At 42.1% G+C, this 21,387-nt stretch overlaps 2 protein-coding genes across 7 annotated transcripts in view; one reads left to right on the top strand and one right to left on the bottom strand.

Moving 5' to 3' along the window:
* Positions 1 to 196: 196 nt before the first annotated feature.
* Positions 197 to 21,387, top strand: part of rab3b (RAB3B, member RAS oncogene family) — a 35,105-nt gene continuing 13,914 nt past the window's right edge. Inside the window, exons 1-3 of one of the 6 annotated variants that reach the window (XM_051077454.1) lie at positions 197 to 362; positions 10,710 to 10,877; positions 15,104 to 15,239. The gene's annotated coding sequence lies outside the window, so the exon portion shown is untranslated. Of the gene's footprint in view, positions 363 to 10,545; positions 10,878 to 12,331; positions 15,240 to 18,722; positions 19,298 to 21,387 lie in introns of those variants that run through there. The other 5 variants (XM_051077456.1, XM_018676616.2, XM_018676626.2 and 2 more) reach the window with 5 other exon arrangements.
* LOC108883464 (uncharacterized) lies at positions 1,691 to 16,376 on the bottom strand. Its single transcript, XM_018676650.2, has 6 exons — positions 16,226 to 16,376; positions 10,369 to 10,505; positions 9,517 to 9,636; positions 8,585 to 8,615; positions 7,751 to 7,795; positions 1,691 to 5,315 (listed from the first exon to the last, which is right to left on the bottom strand). Exons 1-6 carry the CDS (start codon positions 16,281 to 16,283, stop codon positions 5,089 to 5,091), a joined length of 618 nt encoding a protein of 205 aa, XP_018532166.1. The 5' UTR covers positions 16,284 to 16,376; the 3' UTR covers positions 1,691 to 5,088.

Raw genomic sequence — 21,387 nt, 5'->3', positions numbered from 1 at the left:
GATTAAATGTTTCCATAGGAATGAATGGACTTCTGGTTGTCAGTGTGTTTTCCAGTGAAAAACTTAATGTTTGTTGTTACAGGAGCTGGCTTTGGACCCATGGTCACACACACACACACACACAGCTGCACAGATGTGTATATGTAAGTACTGAGTATTATCAACAGACACCAACACACATCACAGAACACTGGCTACAACTTAGACCGTTAGCATTTGCATGTGAACTAACCCTGTGTTTACTTTCCTCTCTGCCACAGAGAAAACTGAAGAGGCTGCATCGATCGAAGAAAGAGATACGGGACGAGATGAGGAGACTGAGAGAAAGAGAGGAGGTGATGGAGACGAGCGAGGACGAGCAGGTACTGCCCACACACACAGGATTAACTGCTCCTGTTCAACACAAACACAAACTTTGCATTTGCATCATTGTTTCTGAGCTAATCGTCTGTGACAGCTGTGATTCTTGTAACTCCTCCAGCTTAAACCAACTACTAAACAAACACTTAAAGGGGTGATTAACTCTGAAAGACTCTCTAACTACACCCATTAGTGGGGTGGTGGTTTGTGTAAACAGAGCGGCCTGGACTGGAGTCAGTTATTGTTTCAGTCTGCCTCAGGTCTTGAGTTGTGAGGGTTGTGTTGTAGAGTGAGCTGGAAATCTTTCCTGCTTAGTCACAGGCCTGAGCTGAAGAGGCTCTGCTCTGCTGTTCTGTGTGCGACCTGTCTGTTCCTACTGTAAACTCTAACCTGGATTCATTATTTAAGACTGTCATGAGTATTTATTCTGGTTATTGCTGCTTAACATTTTAATGGTGTGAGTGTTGCCACTTGTTTCAGCTTTGTTGGAGCACCTCTCAGTGTTACAAACCATCTATGACAGTCACAGGTGAGGTGGAAGAGACAGTAAACAGTTGAACAGTTCTCCTCTCTGCTTGTCTGCAGAGGCTATTTACATACATTTGTTTATCTGCAGGATTATGCAGAGTACTCAGCTGAGGTTTCTGCTGCTCTTGGTCGGAGCTGTTGGCTCTCTCTCTGTAAATGTGCCTGAACCTGAATCCACCCCTCTTCACATGAGCAGTGAGAACGAGCCGCTCACAGGAGCCGTTAGGGAAATAAATAATGAGCCAAACTTGAACAAACAACAAAGTTCACTGCAGCGATAAACACAATATTACCCTTTCACCTCTGCAGCGGCCCTCGAGATAGAAACCTGACATATGACTGGATTATGAATGGATGTGGTTGTGTTTTGTCACAGGGACGTCCCCTTCAGCGTTATAATACATTTGGCTGATTGATTTTGAAAGAAGTGAGGGCAGTGGTGGACATAATCATTCAGCCGGTCAGTTATATTTCCATCACTTACTTAGCTCAAATGTAAATGTAAACCTGGAAATTGTACACTTCAGCATCAGTACTGTCCTTTAAACCTGCTTCCTGTTGCGTTTTTAAGCATTACTGACGTAAACAAAGTATTTAACAGCATCACAAAGGTTTGATAAATGACCTGCGTTAATACTTAGTGCTTGAAATTGACAGTGATAATAAACACAGATCTTGTGTTTTTGAACATAAACATTTAAAGGTGTTATATGTAGAATTTTACTTATCAGTAAGTTCCACCACATTAATGTTTGAGATATTGTTATTTTACCGTTAAAAAGAGACCACTGAGACAGACGAATGAGCTCAGATCATTTTATTTTAAACAGAAAATACAAATACTGAGCACAAATAAAGCAAGATATATAAATAGCAAGCCATATAATCTTTTAGCACTTGCTTTGCATATCACCAAACACCACGCACCCAAATAAACTGCACCACAGTGATTTCCATGTGGGGGTTAAAAGAATCACTAATTTACACAGATTCAGCCAGCCCTGTTTTTAAAGCTGCTTTAATCAAAATGTCTACATTAAGAACAGATAAATGAGAGTGTAATTAAAAAGGAGTCACTTCTCTCCATCTCTGTAACTTTACAAAGCTTTTTAAGCTTCTTTTAGCTCCTTGTTTTGGTTTTGAAGCAGATTCTACGGTCTGAGATTTGCTGGTTACAGCTTCAACACCACAGTCACTATCACTTTAGGGTCAGTTTTCAAAAGATTAATTATCAGCAATCCTTCATTATAATCCTTCCATCAGATAATGCAGCTTTAAGTAACAGAAACTGTGCAGTTGATTTCACATGATATAAAACATATTTGACATAAAACCTTCATACCAGTACTATGTTTACTGTTTGATTAAAAAAATGAAATTAACCCCTGATATAAAATAAACCCAAGCAAAAGCAGAGCAAATAAAAAGAGGACGTGCTGACATAAAAACATCATCAAGATGATTTCTGGTCGAACAAGTCCAGAAGCCCTGAGAGAAAATGTTTGAGCTGGAGTAAACTCAAACTTCAAGCTTGTACATTGTTAGAGTTTTTAAATATAGACAAATATAAATATCTCTATAAATAACTCTCTGTACAACAAGGAAACCATCAGATATAAATAAACCTCCCAACTTCCACAGCTGAAGAGCAATAACACAGTTTATCATGTGACAGTCTAAAAACCACATCATGTGGTGACTGGTAACATTCAGATAAACTGGCATGTTCCCTGAACACTGACAAAGAGTGTTGAGAGCATTTTAAAAAATCAGCCTCTTTATATCCATTCCCTTATCAATCACCCATAGATCATTTTTTGATCATTTTATTTGTGACCTCTGGACTTTCACCAAGAGCGTAGTCACAAGCTGGTATGATTTTGGGATTTAGGATTTGAGCTGAAAGCCCTGATACACCAAGCCAAACACTGGTTACTGAGGACTGTTGGGTCTAGGATTGTGGTTTGATCTGGATCAAATCTGGATTGAGTATTGAATCAGAGCCTGATGTTGTTTTTTAGAATTCAGTTAGGTTTAGCTTTAAACATTTGGAACAAGTAAGTAAACTGATTTTTCATGAGCTAAATAAATTAAATGAACAGTATTGTGAATTTGAAAAAGGGAAGGTTTTTCTGTTCCACTGTAATGTTGCTGAAATGATCAGAAAACACTATGTGGATACAAATTGTTAAACAGTGTAGTGTTGTCCTTTGTTTACTAGTTTTTTGAAGTCAGCTTGGTGTGTCAGGGCACCAATTCTGTTTAAGAATCTGCAAAAATGCTAGAATCTTTAACCAGATTCTACAATCAGTAGTTTTTTTTTTTGTTTGTTTGTTTTTTAACAACCAGACAACGCAAAATTGCAGCATCCTACTGTTGCTTGATTCAGAGGAAAACATTCACTGTGAATCTCCTGAGCCTGGTCAAAGGGGAACCAGAGAAGTCAGCAAACAGTTAGGAAACAATACTGCGGCTAGTTGCCCGTGAACCCCAAAGCTCAAGAAGAGCTTTTGTAAAGTTTTGTTCGGTTTAACCGATACGTACGATTCTGCAACAACATGGTCTATGTCTAGTACCATTTTTATACAGAAACTGCTACTGCTGGGTAAGTTTGGGAGAAATCTGATGGTTTCAGAGCTGCCACCATGTTGTTCCAGTTTCAGGACTGGAAGCAAAGACTGGCGGTACAGTTTGATAAAAGTTTGATGTGCACAGGGACATGCTAACCTTTGAGCTGTCTGTTAGCTTAGTCATCATGATATACTCTCGGCAAATCATTCATACACTCGCTCACGGACAGTTTTTCATATGACTCAAATGTTACTTAGATTGTGCAAGAGGGGAAGTCTCGCAGGGAAATCTGTAAAGCTTATATTTGTCAATGAAAACTTCCGTCCCCGGTTATTGAGTTAGAGAAACCCCGAAGAGAGAAATAAACATGTGATTGACTAAAACAGTAACGAGGCGGAGAAAATGAAAGACAATCTGCATTGGCGACCAATTTCATATTTCAATACCCATAATCCATAACCTATAACTCATCTGTTCAAGTTGTCTGAACCCATTTTACTGCTGCATATTTTCTGCCCCCGTGCTTCATAACGGATGTGGCATCAGCTGTTATGCAGATGACACACTGCTCTGTGTTTCTAATACACTGAAACAGTTGACGTGGTTTAATGGACTCATAACTTTTTCTCTTTTTATTCTCTTTCTTGTCGAGAGTTAGATGTTCAGCCTGATACCACTCTCATGTTTGTACAGTAAATATGAAGCTACAGCTCGCAGCTGATTAGCTTGGCTTACATACTGGTTTTTCAGCTTTTCGACACTGGTTTTATGTGAATTCTGCTCTGATTATCCGCATAAATTGCGTTTTCTGTGGATATCAAAACACTAAATGAACTTGAGACTCTCTGAAAGGTCCATCCTGGTCTCCACTGACCAGGTTGACCACGTGTTAAAAATATTTCAGAAACGGACAAAAAATGGATCTAAAAACTCCATTATATAGAAAATGATTTCCTTTCCCTTTGAATCCTGTTAAAATGAGTTTAAAAAATCAGTGAATCAGTGAGCATAAAATGGATTGACTGTCTCTCTTCGGGCAACTGGACTCTTGATCAACCTGTTATCAAGTTTAAACTAATCTTCAAACCAGCGTTTTAGATTCTTCCACTTATCCAGGTTTGGGTAGTGGTGGCAGCAGGCTAAGCAGGGTACCTCAGACATGTTCTGGGTCTACCCTGGGGTCTCCTCTGGAAAACCTCCAAAGGAAGGCGTCTAGGAGCATCCTAACCAGATGCCTGAACCACCTCAACTGGCTCCTTTTGACAAGGAGCAGTGGCTCTGCTCACTCTGGATATCTGAGCTCCTCACCCAGTCTCTAAGGCTGAACCCGGACACCCCCGCTCCATCCTGCACCCCATTTTAGATTTGTATTTGTTAATAATAATAATAATAATAATAATAATAAAATGTAATAATTTACTGTATCCATAAAAATATTATTTCCTTTTAATAGTTAGTTGTATATGTGGCACGTATGTTGTTTATTGCTATTTCATTATATTTTACTAATCTTTAAGGTGTTTATTCAGTGGGTAGGATATTATTATATATTATTATTATTATACAACAGCAGCCATTTTTAGATTGGCTTTGGTCTTATATGTTGGACCTTCTTGTCTCCATGCTTCTTTAAACTACTAGTTCTATCTTTATCTGCTCAGTAGGAGCAGTGTATGAAGCCATTGACTTTGCAGATCGTGTTCCTCTGCATTTGGAAACACAGCAATACAGGCCCACACAGAAACTGAAAAATAGAAGGACACCAGTGATAACAAGTCCAAATGTCGTCTGGTCCATACAGTGATTCTCAGAGAAGCAGATCTTAGTGGAGTTCACTGGGGGCTTTGTAGAGTTCACTGAAATGAGATGAAGACGAGAGGAAAGAGGTCATACTATGTCATCATTTTAAAAACACTGATAATCAATCGGCCCAGACTGAAATATCTTTATAGCTAGTGCAAGGATTGTCATGAAATGTGGTTCAGATGTTCATGTTTTCCTCTGGATGAAGTGTAATACCTTTACTGATTATCTGATTCGACCAAGTGTTAGCATGCTAACACGCTAAATTATGATGCTGAACATGGTAAATATTACAGAATGTAACTAAGTACTGTTGTTGTTGTTACTACATTTATACGACTGGTGCCATTATTCATTATTAACACATGATGAGCTCATAGAGGATGATTCAGTAACCAGCGGTCTGTAAAATGCCTTAGAGTGGCTACGCATTGACATGTTACAACGTTAAAGGATAATGCTGAACCTTAACATATCAAAAGTAAAAGTAGTCATTATGCAGGAACAGTAATTTGGTGTATTTTGTGTTTGTGAGTGTTTTTGAGTGTAACTACATCTTCAGTTCAATTGGAGCTGAGAGCGGGAAGTGTAGAGAGATAAAACAAATACAGAGACGTCAGTTACGCCTGGCTGAGTGAAAACATTCCTGTGCAGGAACCTGAAGGGGGGGGGGGTCAGCACACCTGGTCTGACTGTGTGGTTTGTTACTGAATACTTGTATTTTTATTTTTTTTTCTGAGCTGCTGATTGCACTGAACCGGTCTGACAACATCAGTGATAGCAAAACAAATTCCTTTTTGAATTACGTTTCTATTGTGGTAACAGGCATAATAAGGTGGGTGGATAATAATATTAATATGATATCATCATTCTGAAGAGACTAAAGGAAATATAACAAGTTTAAAAGGATCAGTAGCTGGCATAAAAATCAATTTTAAAACCTTTACTTTTAAAACTGAAAACAGAAATACAGATAGAGTCATTTCATAAAACTGTCAAGTAGATTTTTTCAGTGTCAGCAGAGTGTTTCAGTGAGGAGTGAATCCAGACAATGAGGGTGATTTTACCAAAAATAAATGTTGCAAAACTACTGATAAACATCCTATTGAGCAACCTCTTTCTCTAAATTCCAACATCAGGCATTGTCACCTAAAACCACAAAGGGGATTTTCATTAGTTGCTGATACATGGCCGCCTCCCTGCAAATAACAAGGGGACAAACCAGGGTGTGATTCACAGGTCACCCCCTTCCTCTCGATTCTGTCTTTGTTGTTGTCCTTTCTACAAAACCTCAGCGGCTCAGAGCTACAGGTGGAAACCACAATCTGTCTCTCTCTAAACTGTCAGGGCTAAAAAAGTCAGCTCTAAAAGTTACAAGACACTTGATTTAGAATTTAAAGCCATGTCATGTTCATTGTCAGAGATGGTAACTCAGTACATTTAATGAAGTACTCTACTGAAGTACCTGTATTTTACTTCCTGCTTTAGTATTCCTTCCTAACCCACCACCTTCATCTGAGGAAAATACTCTTCTACAGTCCTCTGACAGCTTTACTTACTGGTTACTTTAGTTACTTGTTATTTTAGATACATTACAGATTCATATCATATCAACAAGTAAATGATGACTTTATTGATCCCTGGGTGGGAAATACAACTAGCACATGAATTCAGCAGTAATTAAATCCATCTTCTGAAACAAGAGAATGAGTACTTTTACTTTTGGTACTTTAAGTATATTTTGATACAAAAGCTTTGAAGCTTTGAATGTAGGACTTTTACTTGTAACTGAGTATTTCTACACTGTGGTATTACTACTTTTACTTAAGAGATCCAAGTACTCCGTCCTCCACTGTTGACGGTCACCAGATTTGAGCCTCAGCTCATGAACAGTAGTTTTATTGTTATTTTTCTGAACAGTCTACACTGAAATTCTCAATCCCCATGTCTGACAGATCCAACTGAGAGGGAATATACCTGTTTCTCCCACTGTCAGAGTAGATTTATTTTTAATAGCGACCTCTTTGATGGATGGAGTTGCCAATCATAAAAACCATATCTATTACAGTGGAACTACTTCTCAGAGGAGAGGCAGGTGGAGACTGAACACCTGATTAATACTAGATTCCTCCATCGGAAAAACATTGAAAGAAGATAAATGTGTAGCAAAGGCTGCTCAAAAGAAAAGAGAATCTATAGAGGATTAAAAATCATCATCTAAATGGTTTTCTAGGTTTGTGTACTGGAGTCTGCCATAATGTGCCAGGTATAATGTATGTATGTACCAAACCTTTCACGTTTGGGATCTCCATTAGAGATTTAAGTGCAGTTTCTCCATGACTAAAACGTATGAGCCTCCCTGTGGTCGAGCTGTGGTTCTGTTGCTGTCAAACTGCAGCCAGCCCATGGTAAAGTGGTCATAAAGTGGTTTCAATAAACTAAAACCGAATGAGCACTCCATCATTTCAGGAAATGTGTGGTCACTCACCAGTGGGGGGTGGAGGGTCCTGATCCAGGAGCTGACTGCAGTTGGCTGTAAAACGGAAAAAAACTGTCATAATCATTTTCCATCCTGTCAAGTCAAAGGTGGTAGGTATTTACACTCATTCTTTTACCAAGAAGGGGAAAGACATGAGACTTTGTTTACTTGTTAAGGTGAGGAATGCTTTAACCGCTCTTTGTCTTTCTGTGTCGGTAGGATTCAGTTACTGTTCACAGTGAACATTTAAAGGCTTCATTTAAAGGCTGTTTTTCTCTCTCTGAGACAGAAATCCCCTCCTCAGCTCTTACATTCACCAAACTTTCCACTTTTATTCCCGTCTGTGTTCTGAAGGTTTTCACAGAGGATCTTGACCTATAGAACATTTTATACCTAAAACATGGTGGCTGTTGGCAGCATTTCCTGACTTGTTATATAGAGAAATAAAGATCTTTCTCTAAAAACCTTTGACTCTGATGAGTATCAAAACATACAAAAAAGAATTTTCTTAATGTAAGTAATCACCTGGATGAGATTCATGGTGATTGGCCCCTGTTCACCTGTCATGTACAGCACTTGAGTTAATGCAGTTTGGTACTTTCCATTATTCTGAGAATGAGGCTGTGGTCTGAACAGCTCTGGTGTTCAGATCATTGACACAACATCTCTGTTTCTCTGTATCTCACTGTCCCCACCTTTCTTTTAAACCCACCACATTATAAAGACTTCTCTCTCACAGGTCTGTGTGAGCACATTAGATGACAGTAACATGAATCACGCTGGTAACAGGAAACCTGCAGGTTTTTTTTCTTGAGGATTGAGATGTTCGTGCAGCTCACTCACCTCTGCAAGTCTCTTCGACCCTAACATTGCGCTAAAGGAAGGAAGAGAGAGACAGACGGTTAGTGCTAAAATTAGACTGTAGAGTATTAATGTGAGCTGCCTCATGCTGCTGTGTTGGTTTAATGTCAGGTTAACAGTAACTGCTCTCATTACAATTGTCTGGATTACAGGTAATAAAAAAAGACCTCAGAGGTTTCTAAAGTTAGAATAAGGAAGTGCAGTGTTTTAGACCTGAACATGTCTGGGCATGTCTGCAGACCAGCAGTAAAGCCCAGAGACAGACAGAGCTGCTGAAGCCCCATTCAGACCGAGCCTCTGTCTGTAAGGGAGGTGAATATGTATATGAATAATTCTTCACCTCCTCCCCGTAATAACTACGACCTCCTGTCGTTCAGCTCCTCCTGTCAGCTAAATCCACATCTGAAAGTGAATCTTTTGATTTAGTTTTTTTCTTCTACTGTTTATCAGAAAAATGAAGGAAGTGAAAATGTTTTGAATGTTGACAGAAACATACAGGCCTGTTTCGAGTAAAGTCATCAGGAGAGCAGGAGCCCATCCTCCTCTGAGTCTGTGTTTGTAGCCTGTCTTTGTTTGTATTGTTACACAGCATTAAAAGAATGCTGAATTATCTTCTAGCAGAGAAGAAGAGCTAATCCCATCTGAACTGGACCTTAGTCTGGTTTCTCTGCTGATCAATGTCCCAGTAAAAATAAACTGATGAAAGAAAAGCATGTATTCGTCTCTCTGTGACTGAGAGAGAAATGGTTGTACTCTAGTTTTGTTTTCCAGATTATAAAGAGCAGTTAGGAGTTTGCCAGCCTGTCCTTTAATAAAAAAATGTTTTTAAACTTCTTACATATTATGGAATGTGAAAGTGAGCTTTTCATGTGTGATGTTATTTTCTCAAAGAAGTCATTGATGTTGTTGTTTACCCAAAGACAGTCCTCTGTGAAGAGCAGGTATTCACGGCACTCATTCAGGGTGATGGACCGGTTGTTCAGGGAATGGACCAGGGCCTTATCGTATTTGAAATTACGGGCGATGACAGTTTTCTGAAAGGTAAACACAGGTGGACTGGTTCATGATGAAGTCAGATTTATGAAATAGTTCATCCATTGACACTGTGTGATCATCATGATCAGATGGGGTTTTCCAGATATTTTTATGCTGACGTAACAATGCCTTGTTGACTAAAAAAGAGAAGTTTCCAGTCATCAAACACCTGCTGCTGGGTAAAGCTCACTGCTCTACATAGTATTACATCACACCATCATTATCACTGCCTCAAATTCCTGGTGCTGTAGCAACAACCTGGCACTGCCTTAGATGTGTGAACACCCTTTTGTTAAAGATCAATATGTTACCACAAGACTCCACTGACAAAAACAGGAACTACAGAGCTGCTGGTTGAATGTCAGTGTTACTGTGTGACTTTCAGTGGTGGAAGAAGTGATGAGATACTTTACAGAAGTAAAAGTACCACACAGTAACACAAAGAAGCCAACAGATGGAGGCAGTGGTGTTCCAGCAGCTCCTGTGTTCTGCTGAGTGCTGTCTTTGGTCTGGCCCCTCGCCTGAGACCAATCCGGTTTGGTTGAACCTGCAGGGAGTTAAAACTCCCTCCGGCACAGCTCTCAGGGTCTTTGAGACACACAAGCCTCTCCACCACGACAAGGTCACAGCACGAGGAGAAGAACTGAGTGTGTGTGGTCTGATGACAGCATTACAGCTTACTGAAGCTCCTCACTAATAAATACATGTAGGGCTGAGTGTGTAGGACTCACGTTTTCGTCCACCCACTGCGTACTACAGTTTGGTCGTATGGGCTGAGACAGCTGGTAGATGAAACCATCAGGATGACGTGTGCCGTTGCACTGTAGATCTAGAGCTCCTGCTGGAGACATCACCAGGGAGAGAAGACCTGAAAAGAAATCAGAAACAACTTCAGTGAGTCAGATCTTTGCAAGCAGATTTTCATGTCGAGATAAAATGAAGTAAAACCAGCTTTAAAAAAAATGAAATGATGACGTGTTCAGGGGAATGTTCAGTGAGACGTGATGGCCTAAAAGTTCAGTCAGTTTCATGAGTGATCAAAAACAGATGGCTTATTGTATTTCTGGTCCAGCAGGTCTCAGGGTCAGGGGTCAAGACAAGAAGACGATGGATGGAGAGGGATACAGACTGTCCAGGAGACAAAGGATGCAAGAGACAAGACGGGATTTGAAGATTTGAAACACAGGAAACTGCAGCGAAGGACGGGACTGATCAAAGCTGGGAGGAGACGAAGAGGCAGGTCAGTCAATCTGAGAGCTGAGCAGTCACACATCTACTCTAAATCCTGACACACAAAAGGCTGCAGATCTGCAGACACACATTATATCACAGGCCACCCATAAAAAACAACATGTGTTAATCTGGAATGAATTTGAAAAGACAAATAAAGACCTGGGCTCACAAGCTTTAATTGTTGAAGTGGACAAACAGTCCTGTTTTCTATTTTCCATTCACCGCCCTCCTTTCACTTTCCTTTTCCTCCACTGAGAACAACTTGTAAGATGAGAAGAGGTTTAAGAAGCTGCTGACACGTCACTGAGAGTGATTATATACTTAAATAAATATAAATATATATATAAATAAATATTCTGTCTCTGCTGTGGTTTAAACTTTGATGGAGCTGTTGTGTTTGTTAATCTGCCAGGAGAGAGGGAGGTTCCCTTCAGGGACATTCCCTGACAGGGCTGAGAAGATGAAAAACGAAAATACTTTGCTCAAGGAAACAAACAGCAGTGTCTTTGTTTGTGACATATTTTGATGATCAGAGAGTGGAAAGATTAAAACATTTACGACCTCAGTCTATTTAAGGATCAGTCTGATGGTACAGGTGTGGACAACTCGTCCTGTGACACAGAGACCCACTGTCTCCAAAAACGATTACAAACACATCAATGATCCACAGCGTTTCACTGGGTGACATGTTCCCTCTAGACCTAGACCATGAGTCTACATTAGGAACCAGGTCACAGAGAGACCACAAACCAGAGCTAACCCCTCAGGAGGATGTGAACTCTGTCAGTGTGCCTGTGTTTGTGTTAGAATCCCAACACGGGTCAGAGATTACTGAACAATAACAAACTCTGATCCCTTAAATGACTTATAACAAACACTTTACTGAGACGTGTTCAGTCCCTTTAAAGACCTGCAGACTCTGACTGAGTCTTTACAACAGATTGTTTGCTTTACACTTTGATTCTACTTGTGAGCTTTCACCCCTGTGTCGGTGTTTGACGAGTATTTCCTGTTTATGTCATGGGACAGATTACCTCATGAGGGCGTGTTGAAAGCTGAATGAAAAAAGAAAGCTTTGCTCTTTATCCACTGAAAAAAACCACAGTTAAGTCTGTGAATTGACTCTGATATGAGGAGAGTATCACATATATCCTGTCCTTAATGTCCTTAACCTGGTTGGACTGGTTTCCCAGCAGCAGCAGCAGCAGCAGCAGCAGCAGCAGCAGTGTGTTTGCATGACTCAGTGAAATGGCATGCTGATGAAAGTGTGCTTGTCCCACATACTTTCACACTGTCTTTGTCTAACTTCTATACCGTAAGAACTGCATTTCCCATAATGCTTTGGTGCTTGGTGCGTTAGCTGTGGGCTGAGCAGGTTTATGGACGATATAATGATATCATGTAACCTGAATCCACCGTGTGTCTGTTCTCAGCTTTAACGTGACTCCACCTGTTTTTGTCAATGGAGTCTGGTAGAGATATATAGAGTGTTTCTGGTTAAACTAAAAGGATCTGACTCTTTAATAAAAAGCTCTGTCTCTGTAGGAATCCTATCATCATGTTGTCAGACACTGAATAACAACCTGAGTCTGTCAGATATGAACTCATCCACTGGATTACACTGCAGGAGCAATCACTTACACTATGGACCAGACTCCATTGACAAAAACAGGAATTTTACTGAGCAGAAAGCCCTTTACTATAAAATGGCACTTTCAACTCATCACTAACAACTAAATATCTTTACTTCATTCTGTTTTCTCTCTCTCCTCGTCCTTTTCTGCTGTATGACTCTGGAGTGTGCTAAGTCTTTTTAAGTACCTAATCACTTCTGTGACCTTTGACACTGCTGCCACTGACTGAGTTCATGAGCAGCCACATTAGCAGCCACTTCACAAACTGTCTGGAGGCACTTGTCTCTTTGACCTGACAGTCTGAAAACCTCTAGTTTACATAAAGCTTATTCAGGGTGAGGCTTGCATGTGGTCTCATGGGAGACAGTGAGATACAGTGGGTAAGCACCTGTGTGAGGAATGATGGCTTTATTATCTAAACCCAGCACTCACTCAGTAATCTGGAGAGTTAAAACCACCATTAATAATAATATGAATATAATTATTAATACATTTATTTACCAAGAACTAACTAAAGTGATCAAATCAGACTTTAAGAACATTCTTAGAGAGCCTGTGTGTGTTGTACCGGAGTTAGAATTCATTCAGTCAGTTCCTCCTACGTTAAAAGAATGTGTTAAACCACTTTGCTTTGATCGTCACATCAGTCAGTCATCTGTTAAACAACTATGTCTAAGAGAAAGGAAAGAAGCTAAGCTGATGTAATCGCACCACCGCGCCTACCAGCTTCTGTTTACACACATTCAGAGCACATCACAGCAAAGTGTGCTTGGTCAGAGGAAATCAATATGGAAATCCCCAAATCACAGAGCAGCACTTAGAGATGAAGCAGCTCAGGTTAGTCTGTATCTTTCTCTGCTCACTGGGTTTAAAATCAAACAGGAACAGACTGTAGTCTGAGTTCACAGCCACTTCTTTACATTTCCACAGGTCAAATCTCTGGTACTGATACAAGTCCTGTGATTATTTGACCGTGTGAACTTTCAGCCCACAGACATAAATTACCACTCTGTTTTTCCCACTGTGCCACACCTTGGCTGTTACAGGGATTTTTTTCTTTGAGGTCAGGTTTCAGTTCCAACTTCGTGTTCACACTCAGACAGTTACAGGTGGGTGTAATTAGCTGAAGCTAATATGAGTTCTTCAGCGACGTGAGGAGGGTGTTTCAGAGCTTCATGTCTGTTGTTCATGTTTCTCTTGTTAGCTGCTCAGTTAGCATTTGTTGACATGATGCAAGTGTTGAAGTGCTGACGATGAAATCAGAAACAGTAATCCAACATGATTCATCCTGCTCAGCATTCGTTCTCCAGGCAGGGAGAAGTAGTAAGAGTTGTGTGAAACTGACACCGTGTGATGAGACCATGTGACTTCCAGCTTAAGTTACTACGACTGTGGCTGATGTGCGGATCACGCGCTTCCACATTAGAGAAGATGATGCAAAGAGGAACCTGACAAGTCACCTGACAAATGTCTGAGACACCTGACACCTGACACCCAGCACCGGCGTGCTAACAGAGTGAAGTCAAACTGAATCATTTTCAGTGTGAATCAGTCAGTAGCTGATAAAACCACAGACGCTGATAAATGATCTCTGATGACAGCGGTTCACCTCAGATGCAGTGACTGTACGATAAAGACTGGTTCGATCTCTGTCAGAGCTGAACGCCAGCGTTACCATGATGGTTTACAGAGACGCTGGCGGGAGTCGCCCCCCTGAGAGGTTCATGATGTTGTGTCACTGTAATTCTTGGCCATCAACACCTGAGAGTAGACATCAGTGTTTGCAACAGAGGAACGTTGCCTTCATTTCTGCCCCGAGGCTTTTTTACTGCACCAGACTCTGGCTCGACACACTCACAGTACCAACATCCACCTCAGTCTCTGAGCTGGGTGGAAAGCCCCACACTGGGCTGCAGTCCTCAGCCTCTTCTGGGAAGCTGGAGCCATTTCCATGAAAATGGGACGGACTGAAAACATCGCTGTCGCTGTTACTAGTAACTGTAACTAAATCCTACATTTCAGCACTGCACAGACTTCATTATCATCTATGCCAATGTGGAAACAGGAGCACGTCAAAGTGGAGTCTCTGCCTCATGGTTGTGTGCCTCTGCCAGTCCAGTTACAGTAAGTCAGCGAGTGGATTCTTGAGTCGTGGCCAAAAATGTGTTCTGTGCAGTCACAGTGACCTTTGACCTCAAGTCCAAGTGAACGTTTGTGCCCAACACACACTCCCACCACCTCTAGCAGAGTGGAAACCCCTGAACCGGGCTGCAGTCCTCAGCCTGTTCAGGGAACGTGGAGCTCTCAGGCTCAGCTCACACACCTGTGCACCTGTTCTCTGACAGCTCAGCTGGAGCTTCTGCTGAGTCAAAACATCATGAGCGTTATACAAAGAGGACGTCACACACACACACACACACACCCAGACACACTTCACTACTTCACTGTACACGTGCCAACACACACACACACTAAACTGGAGTGAAATCAGTCTCTTTAATAGACCCACTTAACTTTCCATTACAGCTTCAACTGTAAATCATTTCCTTCAGTTATTCTGCAGCTTGTTTTACTGCCGTCACGTGTTGTGCTATTACAGATGTTAAGAGGAGGAGCAGGATGCTCTGTAACCTGAGCTGTTCCTGCTCTGCTCAGCTGAGGGGTTTCCCTGACAGAGGAATGAGGCCAGGCAGCCTTCCTCTGGGACTTTCCCTTTGGAAAGTTGAACAACAAAAGTAAGTAAAAGGTGACATCAAACTGTTATTGATCATTTAATTTGGTTTTCTTAGTGCCAATGTTCTGGTTGATTCAGGTGTGTGTGGTCGAGGTGCAGTCACTTCATATGATGCTGGACAGATCAACTGTAACATTGCATCATGTTTTATTTAGACAATGGCCCTGGTAGCGTGCGGAAAGACTTGGTGTGGTACTTCCTGTTTACACTGACGGCCACTTGAATCTCAGCCCATGCTTTGAATAAACAGCTGTCATTTGTTTAGTTAGTGTTGTTTAACGTGTCTGTTACTGCCTCACAACGTTACTATTACAAGTGACAGTTCAGTACTGTGTGTGTGTGTGTGTGTGTGAGAGAGAAATGTTTTTTACTCTGCCTCAGCAGAAACACTTCAAGTATGTGGTCAAACAGGTGCTGAAGGTGAAAACACATCAAACTAAATAAATACTGTTCGTATTGAAAGGTTAGAACTGTTCATTCGACACACGAGGCTGGTGTTTTTTAAACCTGGTATTAAACCACTGGACAGTGTTGATAGGGAGGATCAGGGGTATTTCAGCTGGATGATGAAACCCAGGTCCCTCTGCTCTCTTACAGGAGCTCTTATCACTAATCTAAGCTTCGAAACGTTTGATTCTGGAGCCAAACCTTCAGTAAACTAACATACAGGCTGTTGAACACGCATTAAAGTAACTTCAGCTGATCAGACTCCAGCAGCAGACACCGCGTTAGAACCACGGCAACTCGACTTTTTTCTGTCTCAGGTCGCTGTTGGCCGCTGAGGGAAAGAACCTGGTTTCAGGACTTTCTAAGAACCACCTGAGCTCAGACCGAAACCTCGGTCCCCCCCCCAGGTACTCTAACACAGCTGCGGACAACAGCACAGATGTGGTGGAGGTCTGACCACAGAGCTGAGCGCGTTACTGTGGAGAAAGACGCGCACCTGCGCTCGTGTGTGTGTGTGTGTGTGTGTGTGTGTGAACTTACTCAGCATGGCGATGAATGAAACAATCGGATTCACTTTGTTCCGGCTGATGGAGTTCATTGTAAAAAATAATATAAGTTGTAATCCTAAAACAGTAAAGCGCGAGGAGCGGCTGGGATTCCTCCGGTGGCGGCGAGCGAATAAACACCAGAGCTCCGCCTTTGCCGCTTTATACTACATTACAGGTCATATCTGACCTGCCCCCCGCCGGTGACGTCTGGAAAACAAAACCGAATACTTTCAGTATGATCTCATAGTGTACTGCTGGTGATTTACCGGGGGAGTACTGCAGAACCACTACCGGAAAGCCTCTGCTCTGCGGGGGGCAGTGACCAGATCCTTTACTGCAGGAAAAGAATCACTACTACAGTATAAAGTACTCTGGTACAAGTAAAATCCTGCGTTCAACATTTACAGTTTAAAGTACACAAGTATCTGTATCATGTAGTTAGAGTGTCAGAAATCCATGGTAACCAGATATTAGTCCAAACTGGAGAAAGCTCTCAGACCTGCACTGAGGAGGAAGGTTACTGAGGGAAACATGAATGAGTTTTAACTGGTTCTGTTGCTGTTATTCTTCTGCTTCTGGACATATTCAGCATTAATGACCTGTGTAACTAAACACACGGACCAGTCTGTCCTCTGTATGGTCGCTGGCTGTAAACTGTAGAAGAGCCACAGCACCATCTTGTGGACAGTGGAGGTAGTGAACCATGGAAACAGTTGGTGTTTCTTGGTTTGAAATTTAAAGAAGGAAGGTTAGAAACTAAAAACATGAGTCTCTGTACTTGTTGAGACAATGCTGCACCATCCAAAGCCTTGTAAACTGGTAATTAAATCAATTCTAAAATAGACAGGGAGCCACTGTGAGGAATGTTGATATATATATCAGTACCAGACTCCATTGACAAAAACAGGGATTTTACTGAGCAGAACACAGGAGCTGCTGGAATACCACTGCCTCCATCTGTTAGTGTGTGTGTGTTACTGTGTGGTACTTTTAAAGTATCTGATTACTTCCTCCTCCACTGATAGTCATGCAATACCATCAACGGTCTAACAGATGGAGGCAGTGGTATTCCAGCAGCTCCTGTGTTCTGCTCAGTAAAATCCCTGTTTTTGTCAATGGAGTCTGGTACTGATATATAGAGATGTTTCTGGTTAAACTAAAAGGATCTGACTCTTTATACAAAGCTCTGTCTCTGTAGGAATCCTGTCCTTTCAGTGGACAGTAGTGATTCCACTGATTTTCAGTCACAATCACATGTTATACTGTCACACATGGAGGGAATGTTTGCTGCGTACTGTTTGAATATAATGATGTAGATGTCATTGTGAGTGAGTGTCACAGTTGACAGGTGCTCAGATGAAGATGTAAACAGGTATATATATATATATGTATGTTTTTAGCTTCAGGTCAACAGGACAGATGATGTTGATGGTAACAGTTTTAGAGAAAAGCTGCGTTTGGTCTGAATCTGTCCTGATTCCTCCTGCTGACGTCCACAGGTGAAATTCCCCTGTGGATGTGGATGTGGATGGATGATCTCTCTCTGGCAGCTTTCTATCATGACTCACACATTCTCCTCAGGGGTTTTATAATCTGTGCAGCATGTCAGCAGTCTCTGTCCTCAGGCTGGATAACGGCAGTGTAGATACTCAGCTGTGGAACAGATTCTGAGCAGAACACTACAGGCCAGTGATTATACATGTGGTCTGTTTGGACATCAGTCAGACCTCCGTCCATAACGTCCTCTCAGCTCACGACACTTTGAGATTCAAACAGAGGAGCCTGAAAGCATCTGTCAGCCCTCAGCTGCTCATGTGTTCTGTGTTTGCTGCTCAGTTGTAGGCGGAGCGGTGGTGCAGTGGTTTATAGTGCCGTCTCATCACAGCAAGAAGGTTCTGGGCTTGAACCCGGGTCAGTTTGGGTTTCTCTGTGTGGGTTCTCTCTGGTTCTGCAGCTGCAGGTTAGGCTGACTGGTGGCTGGTTGTTTGTCTCTCTGTGTCAGTCCTGTGATACATGGTCAGTTGTTCTGTGTGTCCTGTGTTTAGGTTTGATGTCAGTGGGAGCGGAGGTCACATGCCTGCTGGACTGGGGGAGCACAGGTGTGCTGTTTGGTCATGTGACACAGGTGCATTTAGTGTCCTGAGTTCATTTACTGTTCCACGTTATTCTATATATCTACAATGTGATCTGAGTGATCTAGAGTCCGGTGCCTTCAGCTGTGGTGTTATTGTTGTGTGTGTTGTAAACTTGTCTGTGCCTCATCAAACCTTAGACATCAGCGTTTAAACTCCTTTTCTGTTTCTAACCAGAGCTGTTTCAGTGAACGTGAGCTCTCTCTGATTTTTGGCACAAACGTCCACTTGGACTCGACTCTGCAGAGTGTGTGTTAACGTGTTTGATATGTTTGTCGCTGCAGCACACACACACACACACACCCTGTCTTCTCAGGGTGATGTCTCTGTCTCACTGATGCTGAGGTAATTACACGCCTCACTGCCTCAGTTATGAGTCATAGCAGAGCGAGCCTGCCGCTCCTGCCGCTGCGCGTCTGCGGTGATCTGCCGTGTGATAGGGCGGAGGATCTGTCTGCAAAACAGCCTGAAGAACGACTGAAACAACCCGCTGTTCATTCACAGAGAAGCCAGCGGCGGTTATTTTTAGGGGGGAGGAGGTGACAGGCAGCAGACGCCTTTGCAAATACTCCCATCGCTTCGCTCCACCTTGCAGGATGTCTGCGTAAAGCCGTGCGTAAAGAAGCTGCGCGCGGCACCGCGGAAAAAAGAGACGTTTTACAGGCAGTTTCACCTCATTCCAGGAGGAACATTTCCGCTCCGATCCGCTCACTGCGAAAGCGACGCAGCCGGTGCTCGTGAACCACCCGAGGACACGGTCCGCGGATAAGATCGGAAGCCTCGCTGCTGCCGTGGAGGATCCACCCGTGGGTTTTATCATCGTTACTGTTGTTGTCGTTCGGGAGCGCGGACACCGAGCGAGCTGCCTCCATCAGGTGCAGAGAGAGAGAGAGCGAGAGAGAGAGAGAGAGCATCAGATCCGCCCAGCAGAGGTAAGACACAGACACACACACCAAACACAGATGACCGGCGGACACACAACACAACACCGATTAACACACGGACACACGGACACACACATCCGGACTGACAGATGTGACGGTGTCTGATCTCAATCCACAATCGTCGATCTCACCTGAGCCGGTGCGACAGGAGCTTCTGTATCTGCAGTCCTGCTGTTAATGCTGTTCTCACATGTTCCAATCTGCTCTGGTATTAATAACCACATTATCACCTCCCATCAGCTCCCTGTGTTTAACGCTGCTCTCCATCTATTGCTTCAATGACTGGTTGGTAATTTGCACCGCCTCCCTTCTGTTCTGTATTAATGATTATATGGATCCTTTTCTGATTTATAGCCGCGTTATCCTCATCATAAAACACAATGTTCCCATAATATCCCATAATAATCTCCCAGGTGCGGTGAGTCTGTGGCTCTGTAGGGAGCTGAGCCTCTGCTCAGCCACCATGCATCATAATCTGCTGTAGTATGTCCATTATATTCTCATCTCCCTATAGGAATGTATAGTACGAGCTCCATAGAGGCTCCATTGTAACGGATGGCTGTGTAATGTGTTTTAATACTGAAATCCAATGGAAGCTAATTCCTTTAATGCTCCATCCAAACAACAGGCTTACACTGTGTGTTCTCTCAGTGTTATTGTTTAATACAGTCTGTGTGTATCTGCTCATGATCAGTTAGTGTTCCTACTTTATTTCCACCGGCCTCAGTCCGTTCAGTCTGATCTGTGGACATGTGTGGTCTGTATATGAGCAGGCTGTGGTTTTCTGTGGTCTTACTGTGGTGGGGTGTGTGCTGTATCTCTGGGCCTCAGGTGTTTCTGCAGGCTGTATCTGAGTTTAAGGTGGACTGGTTTCAGAGTATCAGTGTTGGGGGATAAATCTGCTTTATTGTTTATAATATTGTAGATAAATGATCGTACACTGTTTTTGTTTCTGCACAGGCTGCCATCAACAGCCATGTTAATGAGTCTTCAGCCATGTTGCAGCTCTGTGAAGCTGCAGCTGGGCTTTGAGCTAAATGCTAACATTAGCATGCTAGCACCCTCACAGTGATAAAGCTAGCATGTTGTTGTTTATCGTACCTGAATTGATTTGTTCATTTCTCAGTTCAGTTGAGTCTCAGTTGAACAGATTTGCAGGGACACACGAGGGAACAGTTCAGTGATTCGTTCCCTGAATGTACGACACGTTGAACATGAGCCCTGAGGGAGTTCAGAGAAAGACTCAGAAATATTTAAAAAACTGTGATAATCTTTAATGATAGTTTTGCAGATTTAAACGTTGACCTTATGGTGATTTAGGAAAAGTCAGAGGAACACCAAAGTCTGTAAAATTCATCCTCTGGGAACCACGAAAGTCTGATCCAGATTTCAGTAGTTGTTGAGATATTTGACTGAAAACCACAAACACTAACGTGATAATGGAGCTGGAGAATCATCAAAGTCAGTAAGATTCATCCTCTGGGAACCATGAATGTGTTCATCAAATGTCATGGTTATCCATCCAGTAATTCTTTTTTAAGTGCAGTTAAATCAAGCCATATAACATAATGAATCATATCTCAGTGTATTATGATAACTGGGATGTGCATACATATTAAACAGTGACTCTGGTGCGTCATAGTGGCTCTGTAGAGGTGAGATTGTGTAGTTGTTGTGTCTCTCTGTGGTGTTCACTCTGTTTTCATATCACAGTGTCACGTCTTTATTTCTGTCCCTCTCTTTGAAACACAGCAAACTGTGGGATAATTCATTTAATGCTGTGATGATTTGATCATCCCACGTCGTCCTTACTGAACGTTATTATCCAGATTAATGGTTCTGAGAAAATCATGATTAAACACAAAATTAGTTGTTACGTTTTTGAGTCAAGGTCCACTTATTAGCTTCTTTAGGCCTCTCATGGTCTTCATCAGCAGAGATCAAATCCATCTCTGCACAGTAAATCTGTAAGGACACAGTGTATCTGTGGTGTTTTATTGTAACAGGCCTTTCTCTGCTCAGGATCATTTCCATTTTCATTGCTCTGAGCCTCCACGTGAAATTCAAAACCCACATTG

The sequence above is a fragment of the Lates calcarifer genome, linkage group LG17, assembly GCF_001640805.2.
Source record: "Lates calcarifer isolate ASB-BC8 linkage group LG17, TLL_Latcal_v3, whole genome shotgun sequence".
Lineage (NCBI taxonomy): Eukaryota > Metazoa > Chordata > Actinopteri > Centropomidae > Lates > Lates calcarifer.
This window is presented reverse-complemented; position numbering and strand designations above follow the sequence as displayed.

Coding starts and splice junctions, on each gene's coding strand:
- LOC108883464 (XM_018676650.2), bottom strand. CDS start 16,283: ATGAACTCCATCAGCCGGAACAAAGTGAATCCGATTGTTTCATTCATC. Junction 8,616..9,516: donor TCACAGAGGACTGTCTTTGG/GTAAACAACAAC, acceptor TCCTTCCTTTAG/CGCAATGTTAGGGTCGAAGA. Junction 7,796..8,584: donor GGTCGAAGAGACTTGCAGAG/GTGAGTGAGCTG, acceptor TCCGTTTTACAG/CCAACTGCAGTCAGCTCCTG.